The following is a 25066-nucleotide window of genomic DNA, read 5'->3' as shown; positions in this document are numbered from 1 at the left end:
AAGAATAACCATCATACATTCCGAAAAGACCAAGCGTAGACTTAAAAATAGAAAAAACACCAAATTCGTAATTAACACATTTTAACAAGGGCATTCTTGTCATTAAAAAAATAATCTATTACAGAACATTACAATACAATCTCTGTCCGCTTATATAACAAAGCTCACACTGTCTTTGTTCATTACGCTTTCCAATAGAAAGTATAGAATTATTTCTCTGCAGATAACAAAAAAAAACAAAGAACCTGGATCACTAATCTATGGCAAGCAAACCCCAAATCCACAAAAATGGTGAAAATGGGGCTAATGATCATCAAGAAGATGATGATCATGAACGATGTCCAGTAGAGGAAGTTGCATTAGTAGTACCGGAAACAGACGATCCAACTCTACCAGTGCTGACATTTCGTGCATGGTTTCTTGGTTTACTTGCATGCGTTCTTCTAATATTTCTCAACACTTTTTTCACTTACCGTACTCAGCCACTCATTATCTCAGCCATTCTCATGCAAATTGGTGTTCTCCCCATTGGCAAGTTTATGGCTAGAGCTTTGCCCAGTAGAGAGTTTAAGGTCTTGGGTTGGGGTTTCAGTTTGAATCCTGGCCCGTTTAATATTAAGGAGCATGTCATCGTTACTATTTTTGCTAACTGTGGTGTTTCCTATGGCGGTGGTGATGCTTATTCTATTGGTGCTATTACTGTTATGAAGGCTTATTATAAGCAGAGTTTGAATTTTCTTTGTGCTCTTCTTATTGTATTGACTACTCAGGTGTGTTTGTTTTTTCTTTTTTTACTTGAGTCGTAAATTTTTGAGATTTGATGTCATTTTTGTTTTATAATTGGGAAGGGGAAGGGGAAGCGCTGGTCGGAAAACCCACGAGTTTGACAGAATGCTGTCCAGCGCTTTGAATTATTCATTTTTTGGGTACTTTTTGTGTTTTTATATTGAGGATTTGAAGTTTAATGTTTTTGGATATGATTTGCAGCTAGTTGGGTATGGATGGGCTGGAATGCTGAGGAGATATCTGGTTGATCCAGTTGAGATGTGGTGGCCTGCAAATCTTGCTCAGGTTTCTCTGTTTAGGTCTGTTTTTCCTCCCATCTCCTCACTTTCTGTTTGGTTGATGAGAAAATTGTAGTTGTAGGAAAATAAAACTTGAGGTTTTTGTCCTTATAGTGTTGGAGACTTTTGTTTAATTTGGGCCTCGAGATGATAAAACAACTAGTTGGTTGAATTTGGTTGATTATTAATTAATTCTTGTTAATTGAACACTTTATTCTCTTTCAAACAATTCAAATCTTTAGAAAGAATGGCATCCATTACTTTAATCTTTTAACATATTCAATCACTGTCTGTTGTTCAAAGATGATGCAGATGGGAAACAAATAGTAAGTCTGGACATAGCATCTCCATAATTCTTGTCATGTTTTGGTATAATATGTAAACTACTTGATGAATCTATCCTTGGTTTTTAGAATAATTTAGTAAACTTTTAGACTATTCTAATGGCATTAAGTTCATTTGCTGATATGCTTGTCCTTATAGATATAATGTTCCGAAAGGAAACACGGCCTAATTCTAGATTAGAGGCATTAAAAAATTGTCTATGAACCATAAAAGTAACATCTTATGTAAATTATTGATTAAGTTAAGCTAAAGTAGACTATGGTTTTAATGACATATGAGCATGAAACAAAAAGAGTATCTATTTTGTGATTTATCTCATTTTGTCTCTTCAGAGCACTCCATGAAAAGGAGGTGAAAAGCAAAGGCATGACTCGGATGCGATTCTTCCTTTTAGTGATGACAGCAAGCTTTCTTTATTATGCACTCCCCGGCTACTTGTTCCCGATATTGACATTCTTCTCATGGGTGTGCTGGGCATGGCCTCACAGCATCACTGCGCAACAAATAGGATCGGGTTACCATGGGCTTGGACTTGGAGCGTTTACGCTGGATTGGGCAGGGATTACCGCATACCATGGCAGCCCCCTGGTAGCACCCTGGTCATCCATTCTCAATGTTGGAGTTGGCTTTGTCATGTTCATCTACATAATAGTGCCTCTATGTTATTGGAAGTTTGATACGTTTGATGCTCGCAAGTATCCGTTGTTTTCAAATCAGCTGTTTACTAATAGTGGACACAAGTATGATACCACAAAGATCCTGACACCGGATTATGAGCTTAATATTGCTGCTTATGATAGTTATAGTAAGCTGTATCTCAGCCCTCTGTTCGCCCTGTCGATTGGATCAGGGTTTGCAAGGTTTACGGCAACTCTCACTCATGTGGCTTTGTTTAATGGAAGGTGAGCTGCTTCCTAACTTCAAGCTTTCATTTATGTGAATGTAATCTTGAACAATGACATTGTTGATTTGTATTATGCAGTGATATTTGGAGGCAGAGCAAGTCGGCAATGAAGAATGCAAAACTGGACATTCATGCAAAATTGATGAAAACTTACAAGCAAGTGCCTGAGTGGTGGTTTTTGATTCTCTTGATAGGCAGCATGGCGCTCTCGTTATTGATGTCATTTGTGTGGAAAAAAGATGTGCAGCTGCCTTGGTGGGCTATGCTCTTTGCCTTTTTCTTGGCTTGGATTGTTACTCTTCCTATCGGGGTCATTCAAGCGACTACAAACCAGGTACGATTATAAACTATTTCATTGAAAATTAGACATGTTTGAGTTTCGGATTCATAATGTTCTTGTGTCTGCAATGCAGCAACCTGGATATGACATAATTGCACAGTTCATAATTGGGTATATCCTGCCAGGAAAACCCATTGCCAACTTGCTTTTCAAGATTTATGGAAGAATTAGCACCATCCATGCTCTTTCCTTCTTGTCTGACCTTAAACTCGGTCATTACATGAAAATACCACCGCGGTGCATGTATGTAGCTCAGGTACTAGTACTACAGCTTAAAAACTCTGAACTTTGAGCATTTGACATGTTTGTTTTCGTTTGGAATGTTCATAATCTGGTGTTGTTTATATATCAGTTGGTAGGAACTCTGGTAGCTGGGACAGTTAATCTTGCAGTTGCATGGTGGATGTTGGAAAATATCGACAACATTTGTGATATCGAATCACTCCATCCTGAAAGTACTTGGACATGTCCCAAATACCGAGTCACTTTCGATGCTTCCGTTATTTGGGGCCTCATCGGACCGAGACGACTCTTTGGTCCTGGAGGATTGTACAGGAATCTGGTATGGTTATTCCTCATTGGAGCTTTCTTGCCAGTACCTATTTGGATACTAAGTAAAATGTTCCCCGAAAAGAAATGGATACCATTGATAAACATACCAGTTATATCATATGGTTTCGCCGGAATGCCACCCGCAACTCCCACCAACATAGCAAGCTGGCTTGTCACAGGAACGATCTTCAACTACTTCGTTTTCCGATATCACAAACGCTGGTGGCAGAAATATAATTATGTGCTATCTGCAGCATTGGATGCTGGTACTGCTTTCATGGGTGTACTATTGTTCTTTGCATTGCAAAATGCAGGCAAAACATTGAACTGGTGGGGAACGGAAATCGATCACTGTCCGTTAGCTACGTGTCCGACGGCTCCCGGAATTATAGTTGAAGGATGCCCTGTCTTTACTTAGTCATTTGGTAGTAAAAGGAGGTAGAATTGCTTAATTCCAGTAGGGGGAGGAAAGGCTTAAATATCGACTCGCTCCCTATATTTGCATGGGATGAGCCATTCATACCAAAAGTAATTTTTTTATCAATTAGTCCCTTGAGCTTGTCAATGTTTATCGGTTAGATCAAATGTATCGATTTTAGCTGACAAAAAATTTAGGTTAATTGATAAAAATGAACAAGTTCAAGGGACAAATTGATGTTTAAATCGGGGAGGAAATTGTATATTTAAACATGCTTCTTAAATAGCTATTGAATCAATGTGAAAGCGATGATCTTTCTTGTTAATGTCATACTATTGTAACAATATCATATGGAGACATTTATGATATTTGGATATGGAAATCTGATACTAGAGGAGTGTATTCATTACAGTCAGCCTACTGTCATCTTGTAGAACACGCCCGTGGCATTTCCTCCCCGATCTAGAATCAAATTTGGCAAGTTCGAGCTCCTTTTAAAATTTGTCATCTAATTTGGAAAGCCTGTGTCGGTTGTCTGGCAACTCGTTTCATGTTGGTTAAACGTCAAGTTCCGAAAGAAGATGTTTGTCCGCTTTGTGAAAATGCATTAGAGTCAATTGAACATCTTTTTTTACAATGTCCATTTGCTCAAGGGTGTTGGTTTCGTCGAGGTCCGTCTATAACTGCTTTTACATGGAGGACCTTCAAAGATTGGATCCAGCTTGCAATTTGTGACATTGAACAAGACCAACAGATCCTTCTCCTTTTTACATGTTGGGGCTTTTATTGGCTTCATCATAAAAAAAATACCCCACCTTTTAGTCCAATTCACCTAAATTCGCACCTTTGTATTTCAATTTCACCCTCAAGTACTAAATTGTTCTCTTCTCCAATCTGAAAAAGTTCAAATAACTCATTCATTTTTTATTTTTTGTGCGGAAAAGAGTTCAAATTAGTACTTTGTAAGGGTTTTATGAATTCTTTCCTAGTGCAAAAGAATCCAATTTGATTTTAAGGGTGGAATTGGAAACCAAAGGTGTGAATATGAGTGATCGGACAAAATTATAACGTCGGGGTGCAATTGAAAGGGGCTGAAAGGTGGAGGATTTTTTGATGATTATGTTGTATTTATTTTAGGTTAATTACATATAAAATCACGACTTTTGCACTATAATTCAAAGTTAAAATGACCTTTAAAACGTGTTAATCACAGACACCACCTTTTATTTATTTTCAAAAATAACATCGGCGATTTTTACTGGTATTTTTGCTGGCTAGAAAGACACGTGGCAGATCCATCAAATGTCCAAGTCAGCGAAATTTCATCGAAAAAGTGGTGTCTGTGAGGGCATCTCCAACAATAACCCTCAAAATAGTGTAATTTTTACACTAAAACTACACTGCTACAGTGTTTCATCTCCAACAACTAACTCTATTTTTAACTCTAAAAGAATATTCTCAGCATATTCCTAAATAATAAAATTTTAAACATTTTACACTTACACCCATAAACTATTCAACACTTACAAAATATATTCATATATTTATTTATAATAAAATATATTATTAATTTTAATAATATATTTTCTAAATATGTTTATATATGTATTTTTAATTATGTTTACTAATTTTAAAAATATTAAATAATAAAAAACATTAAATATATTTTATTTATAAAAAGTTCAATTAATTAATACAAAAAAATTACTTAATGTTATATATTTAAATTTCTAATTAAATTGAACATTTCTAATTTGGACTATATTGTAATAAAAATTAACAAATGTTTAATAATGAAATTTATAATAAAATAAAAAACCAGTCTCTATTTTGTTCTCCAATAGTACTCTATTTTAAAATACACTATAATAGAGTAACTCTATATATAGAGTGAAAAAATAAGGTACACTATAATAGAGTTGGATATAGAGTACTGTTGGAGAGAATTTGCACACCAAATTGGCAATTTGGTGTGCCGTTGGAGATGGTCTGATTAACGCGTTTTAAAAGTAAAGTTATTTTTAAAACTTGATGCAAAGGTTATGATTTTATAAGTAATTAACTCTGTATTCTATGGTGTAACTATGCAATTCCATGAAATACTAATGGACTCAAACTCAAGTTTACCCTACAAGACCGATATAAAAGTCTCTCTCCGCGTTCACAACCTAGATGGAGTCCACCTCCTGTTAGGACTGTTACGATTCACATTGATGATGGGTGGTTAGAAATCGAACAAAAAGCAACTAAAAATATGATAAACCGGATAATTTGAATTTATTAATTTTGTTTACACTAACTTCTGTTTTCCAAAATTTTCTTTGATTATTTTGTACTGATGTGTTGCTTATAATTATTCAACATTTATTATGTACTAGATATTAAATTTTTAATATTTTAATTTTCTTTATATAGTGCCATCTTTTTTGTCAAATCAACCAAAAAATGTAACTGTATATTTTTTTGTGGCGAAAACTCTCTTCTGAGCCGGAACTCAATATCATTGTCAAATTTCGGGATATGGACCGCCCGCAATCCCACATTCCTGGTAATTCCGGCTATAATGGCCAGCAATTCAACCTCAATCACTCCATATTAAAAAAGGGTGTAGTCAGAGTTCGAACCCGCGACCTTTTAGCGCCCAGATGGCTGAAATTTAGACATTAAACCAAACCCGTGCAGGCAAGTCTCAATATGATTTTAATTTTTTTGAAGTGTCGTCTTTTTCGTCAATTCATCGACCAAATACTATCTCAATACATATTAACAATATCAATCAAATGTTAGTTGAATATCAAAACGAAATCAACATGCGTACCATATTGTAACATTATAATTATTCAGCAATCAATCATCATATTAGATTACTTAGTATAAAAAATTTAAATATCATCACAAACCTCTCTTTCTTTTTTATTGCAATTTTTAAATTATTATATGATGATTTTTAAATTTTCCATCTATATAGAATAGAAGATAGAAATAGAATATAGAAATAAAAAGAGATAGATTGGAAATCAAGAGAAATTATTATATAAACTTAGTTTACCACATCATTTATAGACTGAGCCAGTCATATTAAAACACGTCATTAAAATGATGACATTATTGTAATTTTGTTAGTTATTTTTTACACTTTTTAACAGTGGTATTACAATAATGTCATCATTTTAATGACATGTTATAATATGATTGACTCGGTCTATCAATGACGTATTAGACTAAGTTTATGCAATAATTTTTCTGAAAATCAAGTCGTAGTTCAAAATTAAAAGACGCAAAAACACAACAAAACACAATAAAAATATAGATGTAACACAATATAACTCCAAATTGTTAATGTAATATATAAAAGAAATATTATATCTTAAAGATGATTTGTCTATACATATTAATTGTGAAAATCGTGTACAGTAAAAACAATAGGAAAAAAAGAAAAAACTATGAAATAATTTGTAGATCTGAAACGAAAAAAAAAAAGAACGACGATAACAAACAACGACGATATGACAAATATAAATGATGATAACAAGAAGATAATTTTAAATTTGAAAAAAAAAACAATATTTGCAACAACGACGGTTAATTTCAAATCTAAAAAAAAAAGATGGCTGAACGACGACAACAATAGTAACAACAACGATAAGAAAGATCTGTATATCGATGGGAGAGATTTTGAAAAATAAAATTAATGGAGAAGAAGAAGAGAAAGAAGAGCGTTGGTTCAAATTTTTAGGTTGTAAATGTAAATATTGAAAACAAGTTAGTATGTTTGAAAGTCTAAAAACATATACTCCTTTCGTATCAAAACAATTGTCTACTTTACTCTTTAAACACAATTAATATTCTAAATTTTAACAAATTACTTTCATTTTTTTTATTATACCCTTACTAAACTTCCCCTAATTAATTATTATGACTAATATATTTATTTACAGTAAATAGTGAATTTCAAATAAAACCAACACAAAAAATTTAATTTTAAATTGTGGATTACTAAAAATATACAAATATTTGGAACAAAATAAAATGGACAATTATTTTAGAACAAGTATTTTTTGAAAAGATCACGTCAAAGTAGATCTTGTGTAGGTTTCCCTACTTTATTTACTTACTTTAATGACAAATGCTTTCTTCAATAGTAAAATACTTTCCCATACTATTTATCACATTTATACTTTTTAATATTTCAAAAAGATTATCATTTTAATATTATTAACAAATATTGTTTTTTACCTTCAATATTAATGAGATTTCTAGGTAAACGCCATCGCTTCATGCAATTAAAACAACGATTTTTTTTTAGTTTCATCTGTAAAAAGACTAAGTACACAAAATAAATAGTCAAAAGACTACTTAAATATAAAAAGTTTATTAAGAACCAAGTGAAATAAAAACTAAATAGCATAGGATTTTATGATGGATTTGGCCTAAAAATTAGTAATGTGTTTGACTCTATCATAGTTTTGAAATAAAAAATAAAGGATATAAAAGACAATTTAAATATCACATTTAATGTATCCTCAATGTGTAAAAATTGAAAAGTGACAAACAGAACACTCACAAAACAGTTGGAACAGAAAAAAAAATACAAACTATATAATTTTGCACACAAAGCAGTTTTTTTTTTTTTTCAGCTATAGTTGCATATCAAAATAGAGGAATTTTGGACAAAAATCAAACCATCTATAAATTGTTTGATTCCATTGAGGGCCAGGTGATCTTTTTCTTTTATAAGTGAATTTCTTATTACATGAGAAGGAAAGGAACTGTGATAAAATGAAGTTTTATCATATGCTTTTGGTTTCATAAAAACAAGCAAAAGAAACTAAAAAGGAACTTACCAGAACTAGTGATAAGCCTACTAAGGAAATTAAATCTATCAACTTTTAAACATTTCAGTCTTGTAACAATTTCTACACATGACAACCAAAACAAGTAGACAGAAATGCCTAATCAATGGTTACCAAGCATTTTCTCTATGTTATGTGAAAATTACATTCTATTTTTGAGTTCCTTTAGGATGACTATCCCACGCTTACTCGATCCGACTGCGCGTGTTTACTACATTCCGGGACTATAGACCATAAGCTCATTTAGATGTAAACGTAAGTAATTACCTCTGCAAAGACTTATAGAGCACTACTGTCACATACTTGGATACAAACCGATGTGTTGAACCAAGTGCCACCACCGCAGGACCGCTCTTCCCTTTCTGGATGTAAAGATGGTTAAGCACCACATGTTGAGGTCTTGATAAAGTAGGTGGTATTTCCATGTAAGATGATGGCATATTGAGTAGTGTCATCTGCAAGTGTGGAGGAACAAACGGCGGCTCCTTTGCAAAATCGTCGTTTTCAAGCTGCAAATTGCTGTAACTCGCCTCAGGAGACTGAGGGGGTTCGAAACCGGATATACTCTCAAGGTCCTCTGGAACAAAGTCCTGCATAAAAGATCATTTTACTAAATTGTTTTAGGATGTGCATAAACTAAATTGATGACTGAACCAATGAATTTCATCTATTTCGGTTTGAATCATAATAATATTTGTTGATTTGGTTCGGTATAGTTTTGGAAGTAAAAGAATTTCAATTCACTTTTACGTACAAACTGAACCAACAAAACCAACTTGGTTCGGTTTGAAACATATTAAATCGTATAAAATTGGTTCAGTGCAGTTTAAAACAATTAAATGTTTGGTTCGATTTCGTTTGGTTCAAATTAAATACACACCAGCACAATTACAAGCGTGTAACTGTTCCTAGACATTCAAAAACGAGCTAGTCATATATCTAAAATGTTTAGCCGATTTTTTCGAACAAGCTACTCATGTAATCTACAGAGGCAATGACAAAAACTAAACAAATTATGACAAGTAGGTGTCATAAAGTTTCATATGCGGGGAGTAGTAGCATTCTTTCTTTCAAGACCATAAAATTAGCATTTGAGCCCAAGAAACGATATATACTATGCTAATTAACACACAGAAGTGTTTTTTATATAGAATTGCAGCATAGAAAATTATGTTGAGCAAAGACATTCAATAGTAGCGAAAAAGTGCTGTTGAAACAAAAAACTACACGAAGTAGACAAAAGCTTACATGAGCAATTAATTGATTAGATGATTAGATAAAAAGGGCTAATCACCTGTAAAACTACCGACCTTTCAATTTTTTTTCAATAACACTCTCACCTTGTAAAAACTTCAATAGCACTCTATTTCGTATTTTTACGTTTCAATAGCACCCTAAAGCATTAAATTGAACTCTTTTCATTTGGATAAAAGTCAAACCAAATCCTTTATATTTACCATATATTCTAAATAATATTAAATGTTATACTTAATTCTGACATAAAAAATATATAAAATATATATAGTAAATATCGATATTTTAAGTCAATTTATTGCTATAATATTATAATAAACTTTTATTAGTTTACAAATTATAATGTTTTTAAAATTTTTATATTATTATTTTAAGCCAATTCATCATTGCATATGTATGCATATTGTACTGTAATTGCCTTGCCTTAATCAATCATTTAAGTTGTTCGTGATTTACAAATTTAATTTTATCACTACAATTATCATATTTTATTCACTAGAATGGCGGCAGCCAGATGAAGACAATTCATCTTCGTCTACCTCTGTTTGCCAGCATCTATAAATTCAGATCAAACCCACAAAAATTACAATATTTACAAAGTCTTCAAAATAAATGGGTTGGAGAGGATTTCTGGGTATTGAATATGGCATTATACAGGCTCCATTAGGACCCGATATTTCTTCGCTGGAGCTTGTTGCCGCTGTTTCCAACGCCGGCGGAGCTTGTTGAGCTGTTCTTGAGGAAGAACAGCAGTTCTTCCTTGTTCTTGAGGAAGAACTGATGTTCTTCCTCAAGAACTCGTCCTCCATGGGAGGACGAGAACAGCTCATCCTCCCACGGAGGACGAGATCTGCTCGTCCTCCATGGGAGGTCGAGAACAGCTCGTCCTCCCATGGAAGAAGATTGGGTCCGAGATGGCGGATTGAGGTTCTAGGAGAGATTAGTTTTGATATTTTTTTTTATCTTTTATTTAAAAAAAATTAGTGAAGAAGAGGGTTTGTTTGAATGTTTTTTAAGTTAGGGGATTTATTAGTATTTGTTCAACTAGAAAAAAGTATAAAATGATCCTTTTATTTAGTTATTTTATAAAATTTAATTCTTATAATAATAAAATTATCTATTTTTTTCAATTTAGGGTGCTATTGAAACGTAAAAATACGAAATAGAGTGCTATTGAAGTTTTTACAAGGTGAGAGTGTTATTGAAAAAAAATTGAAAGGTCGGTAGTTTTACAGGTGATTAGCCGATAAAAAGCAACAAAAATATGGACCAACTGAATTATAAAATGCAGTGACATAAACAGAAGTTCTATAAAAGCTAATAGAAATATTGAAAAGCAATCTTAAACTGATAATTGAAAAAAAAAACGCAATCTTTGCCTCAAAACGATTATCTTATTACTGAACATAGCTCCTGCTGTCCAAATTCAGACTACAATTTATAAAACAAATTTTCAACTTCCAACCACAACCATTTTCAACAAAGCTTACACATGATAAAGCATATGTTTATATTGACCGGTACAACAGAAATACTTAAGCACTCTTTAGGTCTCTAACTAGTATGTAAAGAAGATAAAATCATGGGTTAGATAGATGCAAAATAATTTTTCGTGAGGTCACTCTCACATAAGCTCGAGAGCACAGAACTAAGAGATTTACATACTGGAAATCATACCATGTTGAAGTCAAAGAAGCACCAAAAGTCATCATTTAAATAGACAGTTACAGCATATCCATATAAAAAAGACAACTCTAAAGCCCACATGTGCATTAATAGCAGGTATTTTATAGTTCTGAAAATAAATCCTTTTCTTATTAGAAACAAGGGAATGCAAATAAGAGTGCCAATGTATAAAGCTATAAGGAAATACATGCCAACTTTCCATCAAGCTCTAAATGGTAAATATTTGTATATTCAAGAAACTTAACTTAAGAAATCGAGGCAAGTTAAAGTTAAATTTATTAAATAGGGTTGACTATAGGCTAAATGATTAAAATTAAAAACATTTGTGCATGCGGTCAATTCTAACCAAACACTTGAAAATTGTCAGTTTTACCCTATTTTGCATTTTTAGCTTTCAATTATAGCCATTTTTCAAATTCAATTGATTTTCAGCCATCTAGAAACCACATGTTTAGGTTTATAGGATTTATAGTTGGGTTGGTATAGTAGACGTATCAGCAATTGTGATAATAATTTTAAAGGTTATGACCAACAAATCCACACAATTTCGTACATTTTTTAAATATAAAATTCATCATTATGTTATGGTTATTAACTAAAGCATTATGGTCTCTCTAAAGGTCAAACCAAGGGTTCCTTAAAGAAATTGAACATAATCAGAAGCAGTTACATGTATGATGTATCAATAGAATTTTCATCATCATTAATTTGTTTCTGATATAGAAATGAAACCTATAATTCTGGCTCATCAATCCAATATAAAAGTAAGTTCATGTTTACCTGCAAATCCAAAATGTTGTAAGCATTTCCAGTATCATCTTGGGCCCAAGGCAAGTCAGGGATGTACCTCCACTGTCCATCAACAATGAACCTGTATTGGTAAACCCCAGATGGCAGAACTTTCATTATGGTATAGTCTTTACCAGACCTCTGCAAGGGAATCCTGACAACAAAACAGAAACATATCGTCAATGTACTTGACAAGAAGTTGCTAATGCAACAAAATCAAAGACAAAACGTTAAGCAGCAATCAATTTCTACTACCTCAGTTTCCAGTCATCCCACGATCCCTCAACATCTACTTCCTTGCCACCATAGGTCCATGTAAACATAGTTGGTATTCCTTGCTCATCACATGTTTCCTCGAACCCTGTCGTTTCATTCCAAGAATTGCTCGGTATTTGAATCTCATCCGGTCTTTGTAGCGGAACCACGGGGACCTAAAAAAGGTAAGCACTAAAGTTCCGTCAAATACAACAATTTACATAGATCTATTGATAACAGAAAAGGCAAACAAGCTAGCTTAACAAAAGAAAATTATGAGCTGTGAACAGAGCATACAAATGATAGTACCAAGATCAAATGAAATAACTCTCAAGATATAATTCCATTAACATTTAATAAAGCAAGCTCTATCCTGCGACAGATTTTATCCCATCAAATTTAAAACCGATAATGTCAAAATTCGAAAAACAATTCCACAATGATGGAAAGAGCAATCAAATGCTTAAGAAAGGTAACCACAAATATCTAATCAACAACTATATACCACAAATTGAAGCTCCAAACCATATAGGCAATGCCACACCAAGATAAGCAAACATTTATAACAAATCTTTAACTGTGATTTCTCAGATTGGAATCCTTTACATTTTACTGGTTCAATTACATTCTACAATTCATTTAATTTGCAAAGAAAGTCATTAACTAATTCATTTGACATAAACACAACAAACTCAGCATAGTTTAAAACTAAAAGAGTTGCTAAATAAACCATAATTCCACAAAAATTTGTAAAATTTAATTGAACCAAACATATCATTAACAACCAACACAAAAATTATCAAAAAACTGTACTATTAGCAACAACATGATATAAAAATACAAGAAATTTAGGCAATCCAGCATCACCTGAGGAGTGAACATGAGAGGAGAGTGAGTGGCTCTAGGGCTATGAGGAGGGGACTGTCCCATCAACTCTGGAGGAGGAGGTGGAAGGTACCCATCTTGTACTACCATACCACCACCACCACCACCTTCGCCGCCGCCGCCGCCTTCTTCATCAACTAAAACTCCACCCCCGCCACCACTCAATGGACTATTATCATCACTAATTCCTATTTCATCATCTTCCTCTCCCCCTCTTCCACTCACATTTCCCATTCCAAAATATAACAATTATTAAACCGCCCACTTCCAATTATTAATCAGTTTAATTATTTAACCAACACCCATTAATGAGAGAGTGAATTAGTGACCGCCCATCAATGAATCGGGTAAAAGGATTAAAAATTTGGAGAATTCATGGAAAAACCTAATGAAAGTGTAGATGGGTATATGTGGATAGTATTCATAGCATGGTAAAAATAAACAAAAAATTGTGTATAGCAAAATTAATAGAAATAAAAAGAAATGCAAAAGTAAGAATAAAGTTTTTTGTTTTGCTCCGACGAGTTTGGAAAATGGGATGTAATGAGAGAAATGAAAGGTGGTGAGTGTGGGGTGCGGTGGTGATGGAAGTGGTGGTGGCGGTGGGCCAATCAGATTGCTCAATATATTTATTTGTTTCTTTTTTAATTTTTTTGTGTGATAATTTTCCGAAATATATGTTGTGCCATTTTATTTACAACTTTACATTACAAGTTTTAACTTTTCTTTTCTGACTTTTTTCATTTACGAAAAATATCTTTTTTTTAATTTCATAAATAATTTTTTCGTTTTTTATTTTCGGTTCGGTCAACCGAACCGACTGGCAGTTATTTTATATTGTGTAAGATTAGTGTATATATAGTGTTTATTTTTATTTTTTATAGATTTTTTTCTTAAAATTTTTTATTTTATTTTTTATAGTATAACAGTAGTGTATATATAGTGCTTTTATGGTGTTTATATAGTGTAAAATAAGTGTATATATAGTGTATAAGTAGTATATAAGTAGTGTATTTATGGCATTTTGTAGTGTTTTTGTGGTTTAACCATGAAACACTGTAAATACACCATAAACACTGCAAATACACCATAAATACTGTATATGCACCATAAATATACTAAAAACGGCAGAAATACACCATTAATACACCAAAACTACACTAAAACGTAAAGATATTATAAAGTTATTACAAATGCACAATAAATCAATATTTTTTTTACAAAATCAGTAGCAATAAACAAACCTATGAGTAAGAGAAGACAAAATAAATAATTATATGAATAACAGAACAATTTTATAAACAAAAAATTATAGATCTACAATAATTTATTTACAAAATATTTAAATCATTAAAAAAACCTAAAAAATTCCACAAATCTAAAAACGAGTCGAGAAATCCATAGCGCGAACTGAAAAGACGAACGGACTAGCGCGAATGGAAAAACGACTGGAAACGACGAGAAATCCATCGGAAGTAGACGAACAGAAGCGCGACCGGAAAGACGAACGGAAAAGTAATCGGAGGAGATAAACTGAAAATCAAATGAAAAAGAAGAAGAAAAGAAGAATAAAAGAAGAGAGAAAAAGAGAGAGAAGAGAGAAAAAAAGGTGGTTATGTAAAAATTTAACCTAAAATGAGATAAGACTTCTTTATATAGTGGGGATTTTCGATAAATAAATTAGTTTATTAGGTAATGTAGGATAAGAGGAAAAAATGTGCTAAAATGGTGTAAATACTTTACCTAAAACAGGTATTTGGAAAATAATTCCTTCTTTTAAATAGACTATTTTTGATTAGTTTTTTTCGTCTTTATTTTGGATGGAGTGTATTTTAAATCAAAATTAACAAATTTGTTAATTTTTGTAATTTTTTTAAAAAATAAATTCTTTAATATTAATTATACTTTTCTCTCTTTTTGCTTCCAAAGAGTAGATAGATTGGTAGAACACCTATTATATCCGAACGTTAAAGTACATTGTAATATCCCAGGTTCTTTTCCGGCAGTTTCGCGGAGATTTCTGATTAATTTCTGATTGTGTACGTGTTCTTTTTGTCCACGTGTTTGATTTTATTTAGGTAATTGTTTATTTGATGATGTGGTTTGGTGAGTGTGTTGGTTATGACTTAGTTGGTAAGTTTTTAATCATTTTATCGGCGAATGTTATTCGTGTGTTTTTAGAATCTAGCATGGTTTAGTTAAATTTAGATTTCTCCCAATTGAACCATTGGATCGGGTTCATCTTGAAATATGTTCCTAAGATGTTTATTAAGTTTTCGACCGTTGGGATCGTCGTTAGGAGGTCCTAAACGATCGTCTATTGAAGACAGACTGTCGTCTATTTAGGACAGACGATCTTCTATATTATGTTGAATTCTGTGTGCTCTAAACGAGCAAGCAAACGACCGTTTGCATGTCACAGACGATCGTCTATGACTGACGATTGTCTGTCGCGTCAAGTCAATAAATACACCCCGCTCGAAGTGTAACTCATGTTTTATGATCTCTCACTAGACTTCACTTATCTCTCTAGAAAACCCTAAAACCTCAAACATAAGCCTAAGTTGATGATCAAAGCTTCCAAACCTTATCTCCATCATCAAAAATTGGTGATTGCATGTTGAATTAAACCAAAGATTAAGAGGGATTTTAATTTTAAAAAGGCCAAATGATTAAAAAAAGACCAAATTTTTTATGAAAGTTTCACAAAAATTCAAATATTTCAATTATATCCGATTTGTTCTGAAACGCATGATTTCGTTTTAATTTTGTCCAATTATGTAATTTTTGCTTATGTGGCGCCTATGTGGCGCTGCTATGGCATTGCCACACATCACCGCCACATAAGGAAAATTGTATATCTGGACAAAATTGAAACAAAATCATGCATTTCATGAAAAATTGGATAAAATTAAAAGGCTTAGACTTTTGTGGAACTTTCATAAAAAATTTGGCCTTTTTTAGTTAGTTGGCCTTTTAAAAATGGAAAAAGGGTCATTTATGCCCTTAAGGTTTGCCTTCAGGATCAAGCAAGCCCTCAATGTCCGAAAAGGTTCAAATATGCCCTCAACGTCTTGAAAAATGAACAATCAGGCCCTCCGATTTTGACAATCAGGCCCCCAACGTTTCATTTATAAGTCAAAATGGGGGTCTGGTTGTTCACTTTTTAAGACGTTGGGGGCATATTTGAACCTTTTTAAACGTTAAGAGCTTGCTTGATCCTTGAGGCAAACGTTAGGGGCATAAATGACCATTTTCCCTTTAAAAATTGTCTGAGCTTCAAAGTTCAATATCTCTCTCATTTCTTCAAGGTTAGGGTTATAGGTATGTCTACAAACTCTTAATAGGATTTGTAATTTTGGTGATGTCTTGATGATGGGCTCTTAAGTGTGTTTAATTTTTGAGTTTTGTAGAAATTTTGGATAATGAAAAGCTAAATATTGACATGCATTTTGGTTTGATAATTGATTCCATGATTTCAATTAACATACATGATTAGAAAGAGTTGTTAGATGATTAAAATGGATATGGATGATCAAATTGATAGATTCATAAATTTGTATGTTTAAGGTGAGTTTTGGTCAATTTTATGGACATGCATGTGGTAGTTGATATGTTGTTAAATTTGTAAATTTCATGTCTTGAGCCAAATTACATGTTTGATCCTTCGTTCATATGATTTTGGCATTATAATTATGATTAAGGCCTAAATTGCCATGTTTGATCAAGTTTGAGGACCATTATAGTTTCCCTACGTTTTGACATGTTTTATGTTGCTGGAATTTATATGAGGGCTGACTATGTATGTTTGATTAAATTGGTGTGTTTTAGACAAAATTCGAGTTTAGGGATCAAATTGCACTTTTTGACAATTTAAAGGTCTAAACGGTAATTTTTCCAAATCTGACTTTCTTTCCTTAGGGTGCTGTTTTAATAAAATGCTTTATCAGAATATTTTATAGAGGAATTTGAATTTTTTTTTAAATGGTTTTGCCTTGAAGAGCGTGTTTGGCAATTTTCAATAAATCTAGGGGGTTTTAGAACTTTGGCCAAATAGTGATTTTGGAGTCTTGAGGGCTGATTTGAAAAGATTTTATGATGGAAAAGAGTTTTAAAGTTTTTAGATTTTTTCCTAGAGTCTAGACGCGTCCCGGATAAGTATTTTTGCAGTTTTTATGAAAAACGTGAATTTCGTATTTTTAACCGAAATTGTTTTTTGTTTAGAACTCGTTCTCGAAACGGAAGTGAGCTAATAGCTAAAAATGCAACTCCTGCAAGTATACAGAATGTAATCGTAGCAAATAAGGTCGTATCCACAGAGACAACAGATCAACTATTATTTGTATTAATTATAGCTAAGACAATTATAAATTTGAATTGAATTTGTTTAAACTAATTAACTAAAGTAAATAGAACAACAGAAATTAAGATATAAAGATAAATTAATGGCGAAGAACACTAGAGTTTCGGGATTTCACTTAATCATAAGATACATTGTCGTCTATGGAATTGATGTGATTCAATGACGGTATTCAAAATTGCTTTAATATTCTCTCGAATCAAGAAAGCAAATTCAATTAAAGTGAGTTTAATTTCTCAATCCAAACCCTAATTTAATCGAATGATGAAGGATTACAACCTATTTGTCATACACAAATCCGTAGGTATATCTCTATCCTGCGATAGTTATGCGAATTAATTCTAGATCATAATTTATGTTTCATCTCTCAATATTTCACATAAATTCTAGATAAAGTTCAATTGATGGCCAAACAATCAAACAACGATGAACACAAGAATTAATTACTGAAAACACGATATTAATCAATCTCTTGCTAATATAAAACTTCAATACATAAACTAACAATGAATCCCATAATTAAACTACAACCCTAGCTCTAATGTAAAAGTTTAGTTACACATAATCTGAGATTGAAACGCAAAAAAAAATTAAAAGAGTTCATTAAGAAGAGAATAAGGAAAAACTCTTTAGATTCCAGGTTAGATCAATCGTCAGTTGATTCCTTCCTTCGATCGTTAAGAATCCTTGCTTCAATCTCCAATTCGGTCTTTTTCCTCCTTGTGGTTGCTTCCAAGGTCTCTGAGTTGTGTAAATATCGAACCCTAACTCAGCTTCTCCTTTTGTCTTTTATAGTCCCCAAGTCTCAAGGAAACCTAACAAAAACGGACTGATTTTTTAGTGCATGACCGAACCTGCTGACCGGTTCTGCAAGCAGGTCAAGCTGCAGGTCCGGCTGACTTCAGGCTCTCGGCAGTGAGTGGACCGAACCTCCAGCCGATTCTACTGGGCAGGTCCGGCCGGTAGGTCCGGCTGGGTCTCCAAATTGTCTCCTTGGCCGGTTCTGCTGGTTAAGTCCGGCTGGGAGGTAAAGTCGACTCTGAAATGACAAATTCTGCTGCAATTTCGATCCATTCGGCTCTCTATTATGCAATTGCTTGCTCCTAAAGAAAGTTTAACAAACTCAACGAATCAGGGTATAATCAAACCATAATTTACGTAATCCCATAACAATTAAATTAAAATATTCGCAACAAAACACGTAAAATTATAGTTTATCAATTTTCCCCACACTTGAGCTTTTGCTTGTCCTCAAGCAAACTGAATTTAGCCCGTTCTATAACACATCAATACACCTAAGAATCATAGCAAGAGATCCAGTAATCAAAAACCACTTAAAGAAAAGTTAACAACACCAACCAAATTACAAAAATCATTCACTACATACGATGATTAGATGACCTACTAAAACAATTGAAGAAAATATCCCAAGCCTTTATTTATTCGAATAATTAAACTAAGTAAATCTAGTAAACTAAAATATGAACTAAAAATTGAAAAAACATGAGTAAAAGTATGAAGAAAGGTTCTAATTTTTTTTCTTTTTGAGTGCGTTTTACGCTCCATCTCTTTAGTGGGTGCGTTTTACGCTCCATTCCACTCTTAATTTCTTTTCAATTGAACACTCCATCTACTTGAAATGTCATCTAGCTTTTCCACCAAAAATACATCAACTAGAAAACGCAAATATCAACGGTGTACTTTGCTTAATCACAATTTCAAGTGGCTATAAGCCCTATTCATAACCTTGACCACTAAAAGTTTAAACAATTATGTTCCTAGAGTCAAAATTAGCGGAATAGTAATTTCTTTTATGTCCGAGTGATTCAAAGATTTTTTTTTTGGTGAGTGCGTTTTACGCTCCATCTCACCTTTCTGAAGCAACTATAATTCATACCAACACTCATTCTCATCTACTTTCGGTTCACATTAAAGTTTAAAAGATTTACAAAGGTTAATTAAATAAATAAACTTTTAGCTTTCAACCACTTTCAATACCTTAAAAAAAGACAACTTCATGTCAGTAAATCATCGCACAAGCTATTAATCAAAAATAACCTAAGTTGGTGAATCTCAAACAATTCTGTAGGTGAGATTTGGTCACTTGACTCTAGTGATAATTCAAAGGTAATCAACTTATCATAGAACGTACAACTAATACGATCTGAAGGACAAGCTAAAACTAACTAAAAGATTAAATAAAAGAATAATGCCAAATTTACTCTCCCCCACACTTAATTGCAGATTGCCCTCAAAATGCAAAATAAATGAAATTAAATTCAAGCAACTAGAAAACAGAAAACTCCTCTGACTTGGCGTATTAACGGCGAGAGTTCCTGTATGCTATTAATGTATGCTGCAACTAAATAAAGGAAGAAGAAGTCCAACAGTGTCATTAACAAAAATCGCACAAACAGAGTGAATACGTCAGACTAGTACAAACCACAAGATAAAAGTCAAAAACAAAATAAAATAAAAACTAACTAATGAACAGAAATAAAAATAAAGAAAGAAAATAAAATTAAAAGAAAAGAAAAACAAACAGTAGCTGAATCAAGCAGAGGTAGCATGTTAGTCAGAGGGCTGCTCCTGAGTTGGGCGGGCATCCTGTGCCTCAAGTCGAGCTCGAATCAGTGCAACATCGAAATTGGTCTTCTCGATGGTTTCAGTGTTCCTCTTAAGTTGTTCCTTGATGGATACCACATCCTTTTCTACATTCCTACAAATCCCCAAAATCTTCTGTAGTAAGGATCGCTTAGGACGAGAGGAAGTAGCTGCGGGTTCTGGAATAGTAGGTGGTGGAAGCACAGTATGAGCTGCTTCGTCTTGAATTTTCGGGGCAGCCGGCACTTGATTTCCCGGGGCAGCCGGTAATTGATTTCCCGGGGCAGCCGGTTCATCGCTATCCAAACAACTAACTCTTTTGGAGTCTGGCTGCGCTCCTTGTGGAAGCGGGTTGAGCTGTAAATTCCTCCAAACACCTTCAAATTTTCTAAAGCCCATGTAGTACAAGGATTCACAATTTAAACACTGCGGTATCTCGATGGATTGCACCCCCTCAGAAAAACTTTCGTGTAATAAGCAATAATTATACTAATGATAATAGGAAACACAAAGGCTTTATCTTGCTTATCAGAGCGGAGAACGTCACGGATGCCTTGAATTATCAATTGTCCAAGCTGAACTCCTGATAAATTTTCTAGCCCATTGATCATTTTATCCATAAAGTAGACATCAGTGTGTCTAACCTCATTCTACCCTCCAGCTCGCGGCATGACATTGAAACTTAGTAAGTATGCGATCAATCGCTGCCGAATGGTCAAATACTTAGCATAAAGTAGTGATTTACCTCTCGCGGATTTCCATCGCAATCCTAGCCTATCCACGGCTTCATTAACTGACCAAGTTGTCTCACATTCCACAGTGTGATGAAGAACTGAAAATACCTCACCATGTGCAGGAATGCCCAAAAGCTCAGAAATGTGAGCAGCTTCTATGTCAATTTCCACTCCGCGAACCTCAGTAAAGATCCTAGTATTGCTACTTGACTCTTTATCCGTGGTGTTGGCATAAAACTCTTTAACCAAAGTCGGATAGCAAGGGTGTTGCAACTGAACCAATTTTTCCCAACCAAGAACTCTGAAAGCTTCAGATATGTGGAACAATCTATCCACATGCGGTGATATGGTTTTCTCCATCACTAGATTGTTCTCCTTCCTCTGATCATACCACTTTGCGTTGTCAGCTAATGTGAACTTTGACTGATCATAAGATGCGGTGGCTGATGTACGGACACGGCGTTTTGTAGCTCCGGCGCGTGATGTAGCTGCACTACGCTTGCTTCTAGCACCGCTCATAGCTGCCAACATAAAGTAAAATAATACTCTCAAATTAGCATCTATATTAAACACACAAACACCAAAAATTCAGCAGCCCTTAATTTCAAAATTATCCGCATAGACAATTAAAAACAAGCCAACGCAACTAGGCACAAAACAACATTACACCACCATCACAACTTCTCAACTAAATGAATTTTAAATGGTAATTACTCAAATGCAATAAAGTTCGTGCAATTGTTTAAGCTGAAAAAAATAAACAAATTTCTCATGGAAAAGTCTTAAACAAATGCACCAAATTAGAGTGTTAACCAAAACCATTCAATAGTTAATCCTAGAGATTAAAACATAATTGAGCAAAACTAGATTATTCTAATTCACAACAACAATTGCAATTGAATAAAATAGATTAAAACAACCAATTCCAACATCTCTAATTAACCATTAATCATGCAATGTAATTGAATTTGATACATTACTTAATACTAGGAATTAAGCAAAAATAAACAAATTTCACACTTAAGGTACAACAATTGCAAGATTAATCCTAACCAACAATCATTCAATCTACAAATCATCAAAAATAGCCTAAACATCTAAAATAGTGCATCAATTTCATGAACAACCAAATAACATAAACAATATATGCAATTAAGAGCAATAATCACCAACCCATGAAGAGCAACATACCTTAAAAGAAGAGAAACTCCGCCTAAACCAAAATACAAGAAAAATAAAGCTCCAAATTTGAGAAAAATTTCTCAAATTTTCGGATTAATGCGATTAGGGTTTAAGGTTTTTAATTTGGAGAAAAGGTAGAGATAGGATGATTGGAGGTGGTTGTAGGTAAAATTGTTAAGTTTATTGGTGTTCTTTCGAGAATTTGGATGGATTATAAGCTATTTTGTGAAAAAGAATGGAGGTTAGAGGGTGAGGGAAGAAGATGAGTGCTTATGGAAGAAGAGAGGAGATTTTTGCTGTTGAGTGAGGGGAGAAATTGGTTTTTGTGAGTTTTAATGAAACTGAAATGATAATTTTCTTTAAAAAATTATGGTCATGACCGGATCTACGAACCGGACCTGGACCTACTGGGCAGGTCCGGCTGGAGATCCGGCTGACCTGCTGGACAGGCAAGAAGTGGGCCGGTCCTATGGCCGGATCTGCTGGGCAGGTCCGGTCACAGGTCCGGTTCACTCCCTGTATTCAATTACGAACCAGCCGGTCTTGTGGCCGGATCTGCTGGCAGGTCCGATCACAGGTCCGGTCAAGGGTTAAATTAAAAAAAAATTCAGAATTCAAAAACAGTTAGATTCCCTTACACTTACAGTTTACTGAATTGAAAAAGTAATAGGATAAATACGCTACTTACCTGCAATCGGCTACGACACTAAAAAAAACAACTAAATAAAAGAAATTTATTAAACAAAATAAAACAAAAACAAAACAATTGCAGATGAAAATATTGGGTTGCCTCCCAATTAGCGCTATGTTTAACGTCTTTAGCTAGACTCAGTTAGATGCCTATCAAGCATCAAAAAGCACAGAAAACGCTTTTTCAATTTGCCCACTTTCAAGATAAGGTTTAAGTCGTTGACCATTTACCTTAATGAGCTGATTATCCTTACCTTCAATCTCGATTGCACCATGAGGGAATACTCGGGTGATAATGAACGGTCTGGACCATCATGATTTCAACTTTTTTGGAAAAAACTTAAAGCGAAAGTTACATAAAAAGCACTTTTTGCCCGCTTTTAAATTCTTTCCGAATGATATGCTTGTCATGCCACGCTCTAGTTCGCTCTTTATAAATTCGTGCATTCTCAAAAGAATCACGTCTAATCTCATCAAGCTCACTAAGTTGTAGCAAACGTTTTTCTCCGGCAGTTTTCAAGTCATAATTAAGCTTTTTTACGGCCCAATAAGCACGGTGCTCTAACTCTACCGGAAGATGACAAGGTTTACTAAATACTAGCCTATACGGTGACATTCCTAGAGGTGTCTTAAACGCTGTTCGGTACGCCCATAGTACATCGTCAAGCTTAAGAGACCAATCTTTCCTAGAAGCACTAACAGTTTTCTCAAGAATTAACTTAAGTTCCCTATTAGATATTTCTACTTTCCCACTAGTTTGTGGGTGATAAGGGGTACTAGTCTTATGTTGGCATCCATATTTATTCATAAGATTTCTGAATTGATGATTCTGAAAATGGACACCATTATCGCTAATCATGACTCTAGGAACCCCATAGTTTGAAAAGATGTGTTTCTTCATGAACTTGACTACACTACTAGCAGTATTATCTTTTAATGCAACAGCAACAACCCATTTTGAAACATAATCGACTGCTACGAGAATGTATTGATTTCTAAAAGATGGTGGGAAGGGACCCATAAAATCAATACCCCATACGTCAAAAATTTCTACGATGCCTGTCTGAGGTATCTCGTTTCTCCGGCCAATGTTTCCAGTCCTCTGACATTTATCACACGCCAATACAAAGCTCCTTCCATCCTTGAAGAGTGTTGGCCAATAAAATCCACTTTGTAGCACTTTTGCTGACGTTTTAAATCCGCCATGATGTCCACCATAAGGAGAAGAATGACATTCCTGCAGAATTGGAATCATCTCTTCCTCTGGTATACATCGTTGTATGATTCCATTAGCACATCTTCGAAAAAGTAACGATTCCTCCCATATGTAGTATTTTACCTCAGCTAGAAATCGTTTCTTTTGATGGTAGGAGAACTCCTGTGGAACAATGTTAGATACCAAATAATTCACAATATCAGCAAACCATGGTACCTCAAGTTCCTGGGCTGCCCATAATTGTTCATCCGAAAAGTCATCATTAACCGTTTCCTCCTTACTAAGCTTCCCATTTTCCAATCTAGAGAGATGATCAGCTACAACATTCTCGGAGCCCTTCTTATCCCGAATTTCGAAATTAAATATCATACAAAAGAAGAACCCATCGAATCAATCGTGGCTTAGCATCTTGTTTAGAAATGAGATACTTAATCACGGAGTGATCCGTGTACACTATCACCTTTGAACCTACTAGATAAGAACGAAACTTGTCAAATGCATAAACCACAGCTAAAAATTCCTTCTCAGTAGTGGCATAATTTATATGAGCATTATCGAGAACCTTACTCGCATAGTATATTACATGTGACTTTTTATCTTTTCTCTATCCTAAAACAGCGCCAATAGCAAAGTCACTTGTGTCACACATTAATTCAAAAGGGAGTGACCAATCAGGAGAAACAATAATAGGGGCAGAAATAAGAGCTTTCTTTAATGTGTTATAAGCAACAAGACAACTTTCATTAAAGTGAAAAGTAACATCTTTGATCAACAAATCACAAAGAGGTTTAGCAATTTTTGAAAAGTCTTTAATGAAACGTCTATAAAAACCTGCATGACCCAGAAAACTCCTTACTGCCCTCACTGAGTTTGGAGGTGGCAACTTCTCTATTACCTCCACTTTCACTTAGTCAACCTCAATACCTGCAGCTGAA

At 33.9% G+C, this 25066-nt stretch overlaps 2 protein-coding genes across 2 annotated transcripts; one reads left to right on the top strand and one right to left on the bottom strand.

The window, feature by feature from the left end:
- The first annotated feature begins 180 nt into the window (after positions 1-180).
- Positions 181-3948, top strand: LOC126662487 (oligopeptide transporter 3). The gene is made up of 6 exons (XM_050356352.1): positions 181-770; positions 988-1085; positions 1742-2311; positions 2392-2647; positions 2727-2909; positions 3006-3948. Exons 1-6 carry the CDS (start codon positions 261-263, stop codon positions 3621-3623), a joined length of 2235 nt encoding a protein of 744 aa, XP_050212309.1. The 5' UTR covers positions 181-260; the 3' UTR covers positions 3624-3948.
- Positions 3949-8488: 4540 nt separating this feature from the next.
- Positions 8489-13953, bottom strand: LOC126665342 (SNF1-related protein kinase regulatory subunit beta-2-like). Its single transcript, XM_050358111.2, has 4 exons — positions 13328-13953; positions 12461-12636; positions 12197-12359; positions 8489-9066 (listed from the first exon to the last, which is right to left on the bottom strand). Exons 1-4 carry the CDS (start codon positions 13577-13579, stop codon positions 8740-8742), a joined length of 918 nt encoding a protein of 305 aa, XP_050214068.1. The 5' UTR covers positions 13580-13953; the 3' UTR covers positions 8489-8739.
- Positions 13954-25066: the final 11113 nt, after the last annotated feature.

The sequence above is a fragment of the Mercurialis annua genome, linkage group LG1-X, assembly GCF_937616625.2.
Source record: "Mercurialis annua linkage group LG1-X, ddMerAnnu1.2, whole genome shotgun sequence".
NCBI lineage: Eukaryota > Viridiplantae > Streptophyta > Magnoliopsida > Malpighiales > Euphorbiaceae > Mercurialis > Mercurialis annua.
Note: the sequence above shows the minus strand (reverse complement) of the source record. Positions and strands in the feature narration are given on the sequence as shown.